The following is a 17,665-nucleotide window of genomic DNA, read 5'->3' as shown; positions in this document are numbered from 1 at the left end:
TTTTTATGGGAATGATGCTCCAGCTGAAAAACAACCAGACTTGCTCTGCATCGGGTGCGAAACCACACGTAGTTTCAATACTAAGAGAAGAGGGGCTGCGCTTCCGAGCAGCAAATTTGCTAATTCTCACAAAACCCTCAGTTTTCCGCTGCTCCGCAGGCAACCTCCGAGGGCACAGCTCTGCAGCCAGGACCTGCGCTGTTAAGGTGTAAAAATACAGCACCTACCTGTGCAAACAGCCCCGGACCTGCCGTTACGTTTGCAAAGACCGCAGACCACCTTAAAAATAAGTTCTTTGATTGAAGAGATGAAGCGGACGACGCGTAACCTGTTTTTGACACAAACCACAGCCGCTTCCTCGAGAAAAGCTGGCTTCTAAGTTATATGTTTACGGCTCTTAAGAGAAGCAGAGAACACGAAATATGAAGTAGGCTTCAATAACAGATAAAGAGGATTAAAGGGATCTTTTGTTGAGCAAAAGCAAACTTTTTTCAGTGCTTGCTTCTTTCTTCTAATTCCCTTAAAAAAAAGAAATCTAAACACTTTCATCCGCAATTTAAAACCGAATTTGATCACATCAGGAGTTCTCTTAAAAGCACTCTACAAATCGAAGCCCTTAATGGGAGGTAACACAAACCTGGTTCTCTCGTGCACAGAATAACATTCTTTTGGCTTTCTGGAAAAACGCTCGCCATCCCAGCAAAGCCTAATTCCCCAAATCCTGCAATGCTCACGCTCCTGGTTTTAGAGTCCAAGCTCAAACCGATTCCTCAGCTGCCGCAGAGCCTCCTCCGGATGGGAATAAAGCATCCGAGGCCGGGCTGGTCCCTAGGCCCGTTTCGCTCCCCAGCTGCAACGCGACACGGTGCTCTGCCGTGGCCGCACGGACCGATTTCTCCCCTCTCGGGAGCGGATGCAGGAGGACGATACAAAAACGAAGCCCCGAAGTGGGTCCGGAGCAAACAGCACTACGTGAAAGCTGCCGCCGAGGGAAAAGTCCCGGACCAAACGCCCCGGAGAGGGCTCGGCTAAAAAACTAGCAGCCGACCTACACAAGCACGCTGCCGGCGGATGGGTTCCGGAGGGCTCAGACCGGATTAATATTTATTCAGCGATGATAATACCCAACGCGGCAGAAACCAGCCTTGCTTTGGACGGCGGGCACCAGGGACCGACGCTATCGCGACGTGCCGAAGCCCCGTCTTCTCTTTTCCGACATAATTATACCATCAGCGGACGCGAAATGCATCCCGATGCAACGGGACTTATTAAAATTACGATCCCCACCGTCTCAGATATCCACGCCGGTACAAGCACACGCTCTTGATGGGCTCTGCGTCGATTCGGGAGCTCCGGATTCACATTGTCTGCTAGAGCCGGCTTCAACCGCTTGCTGCCGAGTGCTTCCCGCGCACGGAGCTGGGCGAGAAGAGGAAGGCGCCCAGCCTTTCCCGTGACTCCTGCAAACCTCTAGGACGCCGGGTACTTCGTTGAGAAACGAGGCAGCTTTCCCATCTCAAACGCGGAAGAGAGCAGAGCGGCTCCAGGGAACGAGGCACGTGCACGGACGTGGGCGCCGACGCTGCCGGAGCCAGCGGACACGATGCGACGCTGATTTTTTTTCCTTTTTTCCTTTTCTTTTTTCTTAAATCCAGCGTTATACATACACCCACGCGGCCGAGACGCTCACAAAGGGAAAATGCAAAACTGCGTTAATAGCCGATCGGAGAGGAAAGCGCCCGAGCGGCGAGCCAGGCCCAACACAGCGGTTTTGTCCCCGGTACAAAGCACAAGGGGAAAAAACGAGAGTCTTTAAAGCGACACTGGAACCATTTACGGGCTTGCTGAAAAGCTCTGCGTGCAGAGGAGGTTAATTTAATCCTTACGTTCCCTTAGCAGTTTAATTTCGCGCAGGCTGCAGGCAAGACGAGCGAGGCTGGGGATGAAGACAGACCCTCAAATCCCTTTGTTTTAATCTGAAGCAGTCTGGCCGCGCGGCCGAGTACAGGGAATTAGGGGCAATTGGGAGAGTGCATCTTCCCACCTAATTTTTATACGTAATTTGGCTCCCCAGGCCTCTTTCCTGCAGGGCTCTGTGCTGTTTAAAACAGATTTGAGAGCCCAAACCTGCCATCCGCAAGCCCACGTCCCGCGTATCCCAAGACGGACTCAAAACCCCAGCTCTTGGCCACCCCACGAATTGCCTTCCCCCCCAGCAGAGCATCTCCGTGGGGCAGGACGGCCGGAGAGGCGGCGGTGCCAAGCCTCCGGAGGTCCCGTTAAGTTTCGTTTCAAATCCTCTTCCAAGCCAGGAAGCTGGGAAGGGCGCTGCTATTTCCAGGCAGCGATAGCGAAAGGGCCCCAAGCTCGAAGACTGCTAAAATAAGCCCGTTACTACTCTCCCGGCTCGGTACTTTCAGTTTCTCTCTCGCGAGCAGCCTTTCTGGGGACCTGGCGCGGTCTCCTCTACGGCGCTTTGCAAGCTAGAAGCTGCATGAGCAGCCCCGTTCCCGCAAGGCTAATCCTCTACGTTCATAAAAACCCAGAAAGAGTTACTCTTATTTACTTTTCGCATTCGCAGCCCTTGAGCCCGAGCAGAAAAAGCAAGTTCTCTGCTCAGACTTCCTCCCTCACTCGCAACCCTCGGCATGCGAGCGCCCCAATGACAAAACAAGCAAGCTCGCCGCGTGGATTCGATAAATCCGACTGCTGCAAAAAAACCAAACTCCTCGCGCTCCAGCGGTGACCTCTACACCAGATTAACGAGGGTCTAAATGACAACGGTGAAACCTCCAAAGCTGCCTGCCCTCCCCGTGGGCTTCCCCTCGTTCCCACCGAATGCCCGCGGAGAAAAGTTTGCAAGAGGCAGGCTGCCCGCGGTCCGGTCCTCACCACCGCGCCTCAGCGCAACGCCTCTCCCACGCTTTCTTCTTGACTGCTTTTCGCTCCCCTCCCCCTTCGCAGGATCTCTCCCGGTTTTTCCAAAGGCTGATCCAGTTTTAGCCCAGATGGCTCCTGTCGTTTTTGCAATCCGAGACCTCACAGTCTTCGGCTACGTCAACACAGCTGCTTGCAGCTAATTTAGTCCGCGGGCTCTTGCGCCCGGCTCCCGCTTCCCATGCTCGCACCCGGGATCCGTTGCACGGATCGGCTTTAACGCTTTTCGCTTTGCTCGGCGCCGAGGCCCCCTTGCTCCAAACCCAGCACAAGGTTCGGGGCGCAGCGAGGGGCTGAACCTTGCTCTTGCCCTGCGCCTCTCTAATCAGGTCTTCTCCTCCACCCATATCTCCCGTCCTACCGTCACTCAACCCTACCTTAGACAGGTCACACCCGCTCCACCCTCACCACAAATGCTATTTCTGACATCCTTGCACCTGCCCATTGCTTCACCCTGTACCTGCGTGGCCTCCACACCTTCCTCAGGCTTCCGGCTAGAGCTAAGCACATCGCTCCTTTCTCCTCACCTCATTTAAATCCTGATCTTTTTGCTCGTCTGGAGAAGCAATATTCACAGCCAGGCCTCCTTGTCTGCAGCTTCAGCTCACGCAGTCTTCCTCTCGCTGCCCCGTAACACGGCCGTGCAAAACACAGTCCCTGGGACTGTCTTCTTCCCCCAGCGCCTGTCGTACTTCGCACCCTCTGAAATGTCCCCCTGGCTCGCCTGCTTCAATAAATCAACTTCGGGCGTCTCAAATTTCATTGCCCTGCGTCCACCTCATTACCTGATGTTGTCTCTTCCAACGCCTTCCTCATTACCACCTCGGTGGCGTGGAGCACACTTCTGAGTTGCTCGGGATGGCTGTTATTTCCTCCCGTTGATGTATCGCTGGCAGCACGCTTGGAGAAATCAATTAATTAATGAGAGCTTAAGAACAAGCGAGTCCGTGCAGTTGGCACTTGGTGTGTTTGCAGGCGTGAAATGTTCCATATGCGCAGAAAAACGACACGTTTGACCGTCCGTGTCATTCCCCCGTCAGCACGTTGGGGAGGGAAATGCAATTTTGCAAGTGGCTGAACAGCGCAGCTCTGACCCCAGGTGAGATCTCGGGCGCATCCTACGTGCAAAGGGGACGAGGGGAACCGAGGGCCTTCCTGGCCCCCCCGGTCATTGCCCAGACAAGATGACGAGGCTTCATCTTTCTCAGGTTAAAAGTAAATTAGTTCTGCTGATCGCTATCAGATCGGCTGGTGCATTTGTCAGCTCAACAGCCGATACCACCAGATAAACAGCCAGCAACTTCCACGTACGCAGCAGTTTTATTTCCTTTCCTCGAATGACAAATGCATGCTTTTCCGAACAAGTCATCTCCAGCACCGAATTTCTCACGCTCAGGAGAACCGAAACAACCAAGGGGCACCAACCTGTGTCAGGCGACGGCGGAGCTCGTTGCAGATAAGCCCGCGTTGCGCCAGGCCTCCGAACGCCGCCGTACCTTTCCTAATGTCGTACCATTTCTAACGTGGTTTACAGGCTCTGTAAATGATAAGTCAGGGCTGCGACGTGCACGGGGACAGCCGCTCCCGATACAAAGTCTGAGTCAACCGTAGCCTTCTTGGAAACGTTGCTATAAAGGCATAGGGGGGAAAGAGTCTATACGAGATATAAGTTATCTTATGTCAACAAAACCCAGTTTTATTATGAATGATTGTAGGAAATAAAAATAAACAGAAAGCCCGCTCTGTTCAGAGACGCCGCAGAGTTCAGTTACACGCCAACCATAACAGAGACTGACACGCTTGAACACTAGCGGAAATTTCAACCCCCAGAAAAAAACCACCCGCCCAGCTTTTGCACCTACGGTTTTATATGCGCCTCAAAGCGGAGAAACAGGGCCCAAACCCCGTCCCCCATTTGCGGGTCACTTTAAACAGCGGCTCCCCATTCCCGCAGCAAATGAATAACCCCCACGTAAACGCAGCCTGCAAGAACGCTTTGGGATCGCTGCAGATTAAAGACGTTGCAAAGCGCTTGCTAGCGTCAGAAGCGTCCGCGCTTTTTGCCCCAGCCAAAGGGACCCCAAGCAGCTCTGTGGAGGGATTGCCGCGGATCGGGAGCAGGAAGAGACGAGTGCACCCAGCCACGTTTCGCTCCATCTTCTCATCATCATCCAGATGGCGTTTTATGACTATGAGCTAATCATTCGCAATATGTCTTCTCTGACTGATACGGCCAACAAGGAGGCGATGCCTTGGTTGTTAAGAAGGAAGGCTGAAGAAACACATGCAGAAACGTGGCTCACGAGCACAAAAGCCCCCCTGCAAAAATTGCGTATCGTTGTGTTGTCTAGTACATCGTTTAAGCATCTGGGAGAATCAGCTTGAAACGTCAATCCCGCTTGACTAAATCCTCCGAGTCTGCTTCAGCTAAGCGTCTCGAAGTCTAGAGACGCCCCAAAACGCAGCCCTGCCACCTTCTCGCAATGCAGCCTCTGATCTTGCTCGTGCCACCACCCCAGGGCGTGGGCAGGACCACGCTCCTGCCAAAAACAGGTGGCAGCGAGCAGCGGTTATCTTCTCACTTCCCATTTGGCACATACGCGCTTGGTTATTGGGAAGTCAGGCAGATGCCACTTCATATCCGGAATATTTTCATCTACGCGTCTTTCATTGCTGGCCTGCCGCAGGTATCTCCAGCAGAGCAGACTGGAGCCCGGGCTGTGCGCACGACAGCTTCCCAGCCTTCCCACATCTAAAACAGCCTTCGGACTGAACAACAACACTAGTAACCAAATACGCGGATCTAAAGTGATCAAAAATAGGTTTCGGTTGGAAATGAGGAGGAGGGTCCTAGCCAGCAGAGAAGCGTTGGCATAAACTTTTACTCAGCTGAACAGCGGACAAAATGAGAAAATCCCACCCGAGCCAGTTGTAAGACGGAGCCTACGGAGGTTACAGAGGGGATTTTTTGCTGTGACTGGGTGTAATAACACCCAAGGGTAGGAGGCCCAGGGAGCTCTTCACCATCCTCACCTCCAGCGAGAGAGGGCAGAAGAGCTCGCTCGCTCTGCGATACAGCAGCGCGATCACCACCGCTTCCCATCAGGTCAAAGGATTTACAGGAGGACGCGGGTTTTCCTCCTCCTTCCAAAAGTAACTGGAAGAGTTTGGATTTTTGCTGTTTCAAGTTTGGAAGTTCGTGGTGTCTTTGAGAGTTCCCCAATGAGGCTAAGACAGACGTGACGCACGCCGAGCACCGTCAGGACCAGAACTGTCACCCGTGGGTGTCAACCCCGTGACTTGCTAACTGCATCAAACCATCTCTCCCCGCCGCTTCTGGCGCACACTGTAAGGATTTTTAAATTTTTTTTTAAATACATCAATTAGTACATTTGGGTCTCTTCCATACTACCCTCAAGCATTTCTTCTGTCGGGGGCTATGTTATTCCACCCTGAGTTATCTGAGGCAAGAGCTTATTATTTTTCCGGGCTCCGGGCCAAATTTGTATTTAATTTTTGCCACAGATGGCACAGCACTCTAGATACATCAACTGGAGTATCTCGCCTTTATGACTAAAGTAATAGAGCAAATAACTCGATTTACTCCGGGCTGTTTTGTTTAACATGTTTAAGGTGGTGCTGTTTACACCTCTCATAACAGAAGCGTTAATACGAATTCAGGCCGCGCGCTTACTATTAAACTGAACATCGGTGAGAAGTCAAACAAATAGCAACAGGAAAGTAAGAACCACTAAAGCTTGTATTTTGCTTTATTGCAAGTCAAACGCAAATACCCACGAGAAAGCCTCGTTTCAGTCATCGAGACGATTTTTTGAACTCGGTGGGACCAACTAAGCTGTGGTGCAATCCCCGCCTGCCCCGCCAGCAGGATTTTGAGGCATGGCATCTCTCACACCAAGCGGCGAGCGCCTAGGTAAGGAACTATTTCATTTCCATGCAGTAATGTTCTTGACGTAACAACGCACGCGAGCGCTGCCGAAGTTGATACACCAGCTGCCCAGCTTAAGGAGCAAGTTTTACATTGGTAATGTGGTTTTAAACAGTGTGTAATAAAGCCCAAAACCAGGATATGAAAGTTTTTAGCAGAGCTCGGACTCTGAAGAGCGACTCTGCAGGACCGGTAAGGTGGGGCCGACTTCACACGAAGCGTACGGTGTTTGCATGAAAGGTATTTTGCCTGTCTCCTCGTCCTCTGGGCAAGGCTCGGAGAGCTGCAGTGGCAACTTTTCACCAAAAGTGAAGATTTTGCAGAAGCTATTCTACCCCCGGTTGTATGTGCCACCCCATTTTTCTCTCTTGATGCTGGACAATACCAGAGAGGGACCTTAGGGGAAGGTGCAAGAGAAGCCAGATGTCACATCGAGAGCAGAAGTTACCAATTCTGTCGACCAAGACCGAGCCGCGAGCGAACACTGCTCACTATCACCGCGCTTCCGCTCGCCCAGGAGCGGGTACCAATACTTCCCCCCCGTCTCTTTCCCACTAAAGCGAGCAGATCGGAGCCGCAAAGCAAACAGGCAGCAAAGCCGACCTCCAAAGCGCCAGCGGTGCAAGGTCACTTTTCAAACCGGAGCTGCCCTTAAAAAGTAAATCAAATCCATCAAGGCAATAATCTGAGCCAGGGCCTGGGTTTCATTCACCTTCACCCTTTTTCCCTCCCCCCCCAAAGTCTCAGTCAACAAAGTAGGCTCTGGCCTGTTTCATTTAAAGCTCGTGAGCGGGTCACGCTAACTTTGGTTGAACTTCTCTGCCTATTAGCAAGCACATACTGAAGGGCTTTTCTGAACCTGAACTAAGAGTAAGGTACCCTCCCCACCCACGGATACGGACGCCCTGTGTTTTACTAGTTCTCCCCCATCTCTGCCTCTTCTGTCGCAAAGCATTTCCTCACCTAAACACCAGAACACAAGAGGACAACCAACACCTACCACGCAAGAGATGCTCCAGTTACGCTTATGACTAATTCATCTGTTTTGTAGGAAGCTGCTATATCTCTTCGACACAGCCTGCAGCTGGGATACGTTTTCTGCACACTGTGTAATCCAGGATAACTAATAAAAATGAGATTCAAGCAGTCAGTTTATCCGCTTTAGTATACGCGTGGCGAAACACCACGGAAAAAACAGCCAAGGACGGTGCACTCGCAAACAGCTCGAAACAAAGGAACGATTCGCTGGAACAATAACACAGCAACGTGGTCTGTCTTTCTTCTGCTTAAAATCTTCATCCGCAGACTGCAAATTAGAGCCCTTCCTACTGGAAACGGGCCCGCGCAACGGCAAACCGAGACAAAGAAGGGCCAGGGAAACGCGATTTCAGCAGGACCCGAGGACCCAGGCGGTTCTCCCCTCGGTGGGGAAAAAAATAAATAAATCAGGACAATGAGAAACACGCGCCTGCATCTCCCTGCCCAGCCGCCCCGCGAGAGGAGCCGCCGAGCCGGGTCTGCGTGTTGCCGAACACGTTAGACACGGCAGGAAACTCGAGATCAAAGAAACGGAGCGTGCCAGAGCAATATGTAATCAAAACCGCCTGCCAAAGGTAGAAGGAAAAAAAAAAAAGGGGGAAAAAAACCCCTACAAACCCCAATATACACACACGCCGGCGAACGCACGCACGAAGGATTTGGCGCTGCTTTGCGAGGCGCGCGTGGCTTGCAAGGACTCGGGAGCACGGGGCGCCCGCGCAGATGGACCCGCGTCGTCCCAGGTGCCCGCGGAGCCCCGATTCGGAGGCAGCGACTACGGCAAGACGCTGCGGCAGCCGGCTGGCCCCGCCGGCGAGCGCCTGCCCTTGCCAAGGGCTCTCGTAGGGACTACAAGACGCTCTCCTGCAGCTCTCGGCGCCTCTCCGCTCCGCACGCCCCGCGCTAAAACAAAGACAGGCTGAGGAAGTCAAAAAAAAAAACCCAAACCCAGGAGGTGCATTTTTATCCTTCGGTTTTCAGTCCTGTGGGATCCATGCACATCCCCTGCCAAAAACAGCAAACTCTTGGACGCCTGGACCGTCTCCGTACGTGCCTGCATGGCAATAACGGCCCGCGCCACCCAACAGCTTAAGTCTGAAGAGCAGCTTTTTAATTTCTGGGATTTTTTTTAAGCTTAAGAAACCCGCCGTGTTGTGTCTCAGCCCCAGAAGAGCGAGAGGACGTGGCCCAGGGGATGTACCTGCCCCACAGGGGGCTGCATGGGGACGGGGGGGCCCAGCCCCATAGCGGAGCCTGGAGGGGATCTGCCCCACAGGGGACTGCACGGGGAAGGGGGCCCAGCCCCATAGTGGAGCCTGGAGGGGGTCTCTGCCCCATAGGGGACAGCATGGGGAAGGGGGCCCGGCCCCATAGGGGAGCCTGGAAGGTGGGGGGGGGTTCCTGCCCTATAGGGGATTGCACGGGGATGGGGGCCCGGCCCCACAGTGGAGCCTGGAGGGGGTCTCTGCCCCATAGGGGACTGCACGGGAAGGGTGCCCGGCCCCATGGAGGAGCCTGGAGGGGGGGAGTCCCTGCCCCATAGGGAGCTGCACGGGGAAGTGGTCCCGGCCCCACAGCGGTGCCCACGGGGGGGGGGGGGGGGTGTTCCTGCCGCATAGGGAGCTGCACGGGGAAGTGGGCCCGGCCCCATAGAGGAGCCTGGAGGGGGGGGTCCCTGCCCCATAGGGGACTGCACGGGAAGGGGGCCCGGCCCCATAGCGGAGCCTGGAGGGGGGGAGTCCCTGCCCCATAGGGAGCTGCACGGGGAAGTGGTCCCGGCCCCACAGCGGTGCCCACGGGGGGGGGGGGGGGTGTTCCTGCCGCATAGGGAGCTGCACGGGGAAGTGGGCCCGGCCCCATAGAGGAGCCTGGAGGAGGGGGTCCCTGCCCCATAGGGGACTGCACGGGAAGGGGGCCCGGCCCCATAGCAGAGCCTGGAGGGGGGGAGTCCCTGCCCCATAGGGAGCTGCACGGGGAAGGGGGCCCGGCCCCATAGCGGTGCCCGCAGGGGGGTCCCGTCCCCACAGCGGTGCCCGCAGGGGGTCCCCGCCCCACAGGGCCCCATCCCGGCCCCCCAGGAGGCCGCGGCCCCGCACTCACCCGCCGCTGTCCCCGCCGAGGCTCGCGCCACCCCGCACTGCCCGGCCGGCAGGCGGGGAGGGACCCGGATGGAGCCGGCCCCGCCCCACGGCCCCGCCCCACGGCCCCGCCCCCGCCCGGCTCCGGGCAGGGCGGTGCGGCTTCGCTGCCTGCAGTGCGCCTGCGCGCTCCCCCCTCCCCGCGCCGGGTGGGGTGGGGCGGGGTGACGTCACGGCAGAGCCCGCGGGGCCGGGGGGGGGGAAGGGCTGGGCCGCCATTACAGGGCGGGGGCGGGGGGACAGTGACAGCGACGGGGGGACGGGGGCAGGGGGACAGCGTGGTAGTGGGGGTGGGGTGGCAAAGGAGGACAGGGACTTGCGAGGAGACCGGGGGGGGGGGGACAGGGTGTGCTGCACTGTGGCTCCTCGGGGCCGTGGCGACCGCGTGGACTGAGATGCTTGGTGGCATCACAGTCACGTTTTGCAGGCCCCGTTCCTAGCTTGTGACTGCCCCGTGTCCCCCGAGGTGCAGAGGTTTGTCACCCCCTCTGCAAAGAGTGGAGCAAGTCCGTCAGTACCTGTGCAGCCGGTCACCCGGACTCCCTAGGGAGCACAAGGAAGGAAGGAGGTGGAAAGCAGGAGAATACCCTCTAGGAAGGAGATAACGGGGTTGACCAGCTGCATCGCTGCCTGGGTCCCTATGTGCCATAACAGGGGCTTAAGCCCTGGACACCTTCAGGCAGACACCACAGTTCAGACATCTTCACCTGTGAGCTGCGTTTCTCCATTTCTAAAGGTCTAGGTACCTTTTTCCTCCTTTTCTGAACCCAAGCCCGTAGGTTGGCCTGTTGGCTGTTGTGGCCCGTCCTGCTGTGGGGCAACGTGGGCTGGCAGCCCAGGCTTTCGCAGGAAGCGAAGGGCGCCCAAGGACACCGCCTGCATCTCTAACGGTGCCCGGGAGAGTCCCCGCAGGATGGAAAACCCTGGGAAGATATCCGGGTTGGGCAGCAAACCTTGCTCTGGATCGGCTCCTTTAGCAGTATTGCATCGACACCGTTGATAATTGGCTGCAGGATTTATTTCAGGGGTTAGTCCTGTTGCTACATCTGCACAGCTACGAAGGAGAGGTTATTCCCAGTTCAGAAGCAAGGAAGGGGGTCACGGAGGCAGGAAAAGGTGGAAAAGACAAGTTTGTACCCACGTTTATGCCGACACCTCCCCTCTAGAGAGGAGGACCAAAGCAGCTGGAGAACCAGGGAGCCCTGGGAAACGCTGTCACCTCACAGCATCAGAGAGCCCCACGGCTCTCGTGTTACCTACGCGGGAGCGTGCGGACACGAGGAAGGTGCCCCCAGGACCCGTGGCGCGGTGGCGTTGGCAGGACCCAGCGCTGCCTTGCAGTTTGGCACTCCAAAATGACTTCGCTGTGGGTCTGATCGCCACCGTGGGTGCCCGGGGGTTAAATCAGCTTTTCCAGGAGGAGAAAGCAATGGCCCAGGTTCATTCACCCCTGGGGCGAAGCGCTTTGAAGGGGTCAGGCTGAAGTGCACTGGGTCAGAGCATGGTCTGGCCCTCCCGGCCTTCCCGTTCATCTCTACCAAGAGACGCTGTGAATGATTTTTGCTGCTGACACCGTTTTCTCAGGCCTGTCCCACCACCAGCAGTCCGCTGCGCTGCGAACAAAGAGGACTTTCTATAAGATACTCTTTCCAAGTGAATTCAAAAGCCTCTTTAAGGAGGGTAATGGCAGCTTTAAATGCTGTTGCAGCTAGTTTCTTTGCAAACACGGCTCCTTCGGCTGCAATGATTCTGCTCTGCATGTTTTTCCGCCTGCCTTCCCCCACGCCACCTCCTCCTAGAAATCAGTCAGGAGACTTTCCTGAAAGGTGCTTAAACATTCCTTGGCTTCTTCAAAGAGGAGTCAGCCTCCAGCCTCACACCCGCTATTTACCTCCTCTTTCAAACACTGGGTTTTCAAAGCAGCTGGGCGTTTGCAAAGATGCATGTAGGATTTGCCTGCCTCATTTGCACATGAAAGATCAGTTTGCTTCTACATCCCAGCTATAGACTCTCTTGTCCCGGCTGGAAAGCAGGCAGAAAGCACATGCTGAGGAGGGCAGGATTCCCAAAGGACACCGCAGATGCCCTTTTTGCAAAATATAGCATAGGCCTCCAGTCACTCTCACTGTTTGTGACTATTTTGGGGAGCCCAGAGGGAGCGGAGCGGATGCACAAGCATTAGAAGGGAATCGCAGATTTTAAACAACGGTTTTGCTCTGAACCCCAATGGGAGAGGAAATCCTGATTCTCCATGGACTCGACCTCACTTGCCAGAGAAATCACATCACTCCAGCAAGCTCTCACTGTCCCGAGGACAACATGTTTCTCAGGGCTTGGGAAAACGTCTTTTCTCTTTCCTCCTTCAATGATTAACTGGGCAGAGAGGGGAGATCTGCCTTCCTGGAGAGCCTGGGATGTTTGGATTGTATCCTGGTTAAACCTAAGGGTGTCACGTGGGCTGAGGTTTAGAGGGTAATTGAAATGTCCTTCTGTAGCCATCAAACAAGTATTTGGTCTTAATAAATTGGTCACGCCGGAGATTTGCTTCTCGATCCTTCTGTGTTAAATGTTGCTAAGTAATGCGTTACGGCGAGGAGCCTGAACTTTGATTTATGAAAGAAATCCCTGGTGACCAGAGGAGAAAATGCAAGCGAGAAATTTGGCAGCTGTGTTTACCGCTCGGAAACAGAGGCTCTCTAAAGGAGCTGGCACGAGGGGCACGCTCGGAGGCGAACGTGCTGCAGAAGGAGGCGAACCCACCAGGCCTTTTATGTCGGGGAAGCCTGCGAGCGGCTGCCGGGACGCAGAAGCGCTTCCTGGCATCCGAGTGCCCAAACGGGCTCGCAGGCTGCCGGATAAACTTGGATCCTCCCCCAGCTAGATTTATGTGATCTCATCTCCCGGACAAATTAATTTCCTTTCCTGGGAGAGATCAAGGAGGTTGTTGCATAACCTGAAACTCCAACCCTGCTTGGCTTTCAGGCTCGCGCGTCGGGTCCAATTCCTCCTCCCCGGCTGTATCCTGCCTCCTCGCAGGGCTATCGGAGACACCCGCCTGACGGACCCGTGGCATGCACGCCTTCAAGCCAGCAATTTCTCCCAGGGCTTCTCGGGGAAAACGCTGAGGTCTTTCTTGCGGGGAGCCCAAACTGAGCGTCATTGGTTCTGCTTCGTCTCTCTGCTTGTACGCATGCGGCGAACGCCCTTTCGCAGCCAAATCCGAACGCAACGGGAACTGAATAATGTCCTGCGTGGTCGCGGTGTGCGTATTGCAGATCTTAAAAGGCGGTAGGAGCAGCAGTGATTTATTAAAAGCTCAGGATCTCAGGTACATCAGTGACTCATCTTAACCTTATCAGAGCTCCCTGCAAGGTTCGAGGCACTCAGCTCTTCAGCAGGATATTATTAATGGGCAAGGAAAGTCTTATCTTCCTTCCCCTTTCCCAGCCGGGAGAGCAAAGCAAAGCGATGCGAGCCAGATCCGGCGACGGGCAAGTCAGGGATAGGAGGCAGAGCTGTTACTAGCTGCAAGCCTGGAGCTAGAAACACGGCAACGTTGTCCCTTGTCATTAAGTTGTCCCCGTCTCTTGGCCTTGCCTACTGAGCTAGGCACGCTGCAGTTCAGCAGGGCGATTAAGCAGCTGCCTCCTCTTCTCCTCCGAAGAGGCGTTGTGCCAGGATGAAAACTCCTCCCCACCTCCTTGCAGCCCGGGGGAGCACAGCAGGGAAGGGGGTAAAGCTGCTTTTCCGGGGACTGGCTCAGGGCTTCCGTTGGGAGCATTATCGCGGAAACGGTGGCCAACTCCAGTTCTCCTTTCCTTCCTCTGGTCAGGCTTTGCAAAGAGTTAAGCACGGCCGAAACGAGGGCCCCTAGGCACTCCAAGAACATAAAATAGCGATAGCTGTAGCCTCGTCCCCCCCCCCCCGCAGCGGAGGAAGGCGGCGGTGCGAGCGCAGGATGCCGCTCGCGCAGCCGTAGTGGGGCGCAGTCGGAGGACTCGCAGCATCTCTGAAGTCGCTATCGGCCCTAACCTCAGGACGCCTGAGTTACGAGACCGCGAGCCAATTTGCTGGATGCTTTCACCCAGTGAAGCCTTTCCGCCGCTATGGGAATCCCCGCTTTGCACGGGAGGGATTTGCCCGAACACGCTGGAGCGGCTTTAAGCTGGGACTCCTTCCGTCGACTGCGAGCCTGTTAACCTGTGGCCCTGCAGGGACCTACCGCTGCGAGCCGACAGGCTGAATTCGGGAAGCAAATGCACCCGGAGAGCAGGTTCTGCCGTTCCTCCCACGCTGGCCAGCCCTCGGCAGCCTTTGGTGAAGCCCGGAGCTGCGGCCGGCGGAGAGGAACGTCGCTGGCCACACACGGAGCATTTGTCCTTGGCATATCCTGGAAGAAACGTCTTCCCTCTTTTATGACCCACAAAGCTCTCGCCGGCCTGGAAACATCTGCATTTGCTAGCGCAAGTGAGTTGCTGGGGTAGTTTTAGGACACGGCAGCGCTAATGCATAAAGGCAGTGATATGGTTCCTCTGTTTGCACTGCAGCCTCTGTTGTTCATATACAAGGAAGGGACAGTTTGGCCCCGATTAATAAATAGTTATTCTTGAGCTGGTCGATAGAGTCAACGTGGAGCTGCACGGATTTACGCCATCCCTAACGCCTCGCTGGGCTCTGCTTGCGCAACGGGCTGGGGAGGGAAAAGCGGCGTAGCCCGGGTTCACCAGCGTGGTTTCGGTGCCCCAACACCGAAACGGCACCGAAATGTCCATGTGGGTCCCCCCTTCCAGCGTGATGTCCTGCTGGGGTGCAGTCCTCATGCCCAGGAGGGCGGGAGCGGAGGGGCAGCAGCTGGGTCCCCGCGGTCTCCCGGCGGGGAGCGAGCGCGGGGGACGAGACGGGGCCGCACCAAAGCCGCCGTTGGAGGCTGAGCCAAGAATTCGAGATTAGCGCGTCCGTAACTCGAGCCGGGGGACAACGTGTGCGCACTGCTGCTGAGGCTCGCCGTTCGGGGGGCACTGGGCAGGGGCGGCCGCCGACGGGGGCTCCTCCGCGGGGCTTCGCCCCAGGATTCACGGATGAGGGATTGGGGGTCAGAGCAGGGAGAGGATGAGGGGGTTCTCCGTGCGGGAGAGGTGGAAGGTCTTCAGCCCCAGAGCCCCTCTGTCTGTCTGTTCGTCAGAGCCCGGCAGCAGCTGAGGACTGGCACGCTCAGTGCACGGCACTGGCAGCACGGAAGAGTGGCGGGAAGCACTTCCCATGTGCTCTTTAAACGCCACCACCTCCTCTCCTTGCCCGGCTCTTGCAAGCCAGCGTGCTCTGGGGTGGAAGGAGGAGGTGACGTCCACCGTGGAGAGGTGAGACCCACGGACATGAGGGAGTCACGGATCCAGGGGGAAACTGGGCCATGACATTGGACCATAGGGAGAAATTCCCTGGAAGGAAAGAGAGAAAAAATCCCTCCAAACTAGCCCCGCAGCAAGGCTCTGCCGTCGCTTGCAGCAAGCGGCTCCCCTCGGCACAGCCTCCTCTGTGCCTCAGTTTCCCCTCCAGGAAACGCCGCGCAGAACTCCGGCTCCGCTCGCCCGCACCCCGGCAGGGATACCCCGGCCCTGGGCCACACGCCATAAATCAGCGCCGGTTTTAATGCTCTGTCACCGCTGCGCGGGAGCACGTCTGGGGAAAACAGCACGACAGCGGGGCCGGGGCAAGCAACACCGGCTTGCCTGCGGGACAACTCCGATTCGTTACCCTTAATGCCGAGAAAGCCGCAGTTTTTAGTTTCTGCCTGGGCGCTCTCAGGCTCCGTGCGCTCCTGCTAATAACGCCGCACTTTATTTAGGAGCAGATCCAGTTTTTCCTACCCGATGAGCGAGTGCGGCCGAGATCGCGCGCGGCTGCGTGCCCGTAGCTCAGGGCAGAGCGATGAGCTGATGCAGGAGAGTGGGTCTGCCTTGTTGGGAAGGTGGAAGATTTCTCCTCTCGTTCCCCAGGGACGTTTTTGCTTTGGCCTCATTGCCCAGAAAGAGCGTTTTTCCTTCTTTTTGGCACAGCGATAAGCTGGTATTGCTTGTCATGACTAGTTGCGGAGGTTTTCCTGCCCCCGTTTTCCGCCCCGCTGCAAGGATAACGGGGGCAGGGGCAGCTTCGAGTGTCCAGGCAGGACCTAGGCTGTTACAAAATGCCTTATGCGCTCGACACACATATCCCCTGCCAGCAAAATGCGGAAATTGCACAAAATGAACCGGCTGCGTATCGCATCCGCCGTGGGAAAACAGCCCCTAACCCAGCCTTAACCCAGATTCACAAGTGGGCAAACGTATTTAGGCAGGAAGGTGCCTAAAACTGCCGCGTTGCGTTGACAGCGCCAGTGAGCTGGGTGCTGGCCACCCGCTTGAAGAAGTCCTTAAATCCATCATTTAGCGTAGGGATCTCCTATTGCTCTTGCGATGCCCGTCGCGCCCCTCTGCGCTCATCTGCACTGCAGAGGAGCCCTGAAGTATCTCCTCGGATCTAGGGGAGGAAGCAGAGGAAGTTATTGACTTTAAAGTAGCTCATCTTTGGTTGAAAAGCTCTTATGGTGCACGTGTTTGGAGGTAACAGGCCAGCTGCAACGTGGCGAAGCGAGGTGGCTGACCCCAGTGAGGGACCTGCAATTTCGGTGCTCTTGAGCCCGCTGAAAGCAGATGCCGAGGCACAGCTTGTGTTATGGAGGGCTGGGCTACCTGCGCACATCCCCTTCAGGAGATCTCCGGGTGAGATCTACACTGCCCAAAATTTCAGCCTCCAGCAAATCCGACGGTGGCAGAAGATGTGGTGTGGCCCCAATGCTGCCAATAGAAATGGGCTTTAGTCATCTTGGCACGTGTCCGCTGGAGATAGAGCATAAAAATAGCCTGCCTGAATCATTCATCTCCATACCTTGCCTCCGCCAGGCAAGACCTCCTCATCCTCCCAAACCCGGCCAAGCCAGTTGCACAAATACTGTGGTGAGGAGACCTGATGGAGAGAAGGGCTCCTGCACACCATCCCCTTCTCCTTTCACATTGCTGGTCACAACACCTATGGCATACGGCCATCAGCTCCTGCACACCTTCACCGTCCCAGCGTCCTCCTCCAGCACCTTCCCTTGAAATAGTCACTCTCACGCTGTTCCTTTTTCCATTCTTCGTCTACCATAATCCTTTGGTTTCCCCACTCCTTGGCTCCCCTTCTCCCTCTTTTCACTCAAGGTTCATGGCAAGGCCTTGTCCTGTCCCTACCAGCAGGTCCAACAGACAGCGTGGTCACCAAATGACACATTGCCCAAAATGAGACACATTCAGAGTGTCCCCGCCTGGTCTTTGGTGTCCTGTGGTTTCCAGACCAAAGGCTACTTCCAGAGCATGATGTTGAAAAACTCTGTCCATCCATCCATCCATGCTGCTACAGCTTTGCCAAATCAATAGCGCAGACATCGCTCCACTCTGGGGGAGCAGGATTGCTTTCTCAGGTCTCTTCCCACCCCTTTGGGGGCTTCAGCTGGAGTGCAGGACTTTGATTTTTCCCCTTGCTAGGCTGAGGTGGACTGGGGTGGAGCAGGGCAGGCTCTTCCCTGCAACAG

General features: G+C 55.9%; 1 protein-coding gene across 6 annotated transcripts in view; it reads right to left on the bottom strand.

Annotated features, from left to right (window-relative positions):
- Nucleotides 1-10,075, bottom strand: part of RNF24 (ring finger protein 24) — a 31,952-nt gene extending 21,877 nt beyond the window's left edge. Inside the window, exon 1 of one of the 6 annotated variants that reach the window (XM_067298379.1) lies at nt 10,025-10,075. Coding sequence is in view for 1 of the 6 variants with exons in the window: in XM_067298378.1 (XP_067154479.1) it covers nt 3,465-3,469 (5 nt within the window). In the remaining 5 variants the exon portion in view is untranslated. Of the gene's footprint in view, nt 1-3,464; nt 3,490-7,886; nt 8,520-8,542; nt 8,593-8,872; nt 8,988-10,024 lie in introns of those variants that run through there. The other 5 variants (XM_067298380.1, XM_067298384.1, XM_067298387.1 and 2 more) reach the window with 5 other exon arrangements.
- Between the last annotated feature and the right edge of the window lie 7,590 nt (nt 10,076-17,665).

This window comes from Apteryx mantelli, chromosome 5 (genome assembly GCF_036417845.1).
Source record: "Apteryx mantelli isolate bAptMan1 chromosome 5, bAptMan1.hap1, whole genome shotgun sequence".
NCBI lineage: Eukaryota > Metazoa > Chordata > Aves > Apterygiformes > Apterygidae > Apteryx > Apteryx mantelli.
The sequence above is the reverse complement of the archived record's forward strand: the minus strand, read 5'-3'. Positions and strand labels throughout refer to the sequence as shown.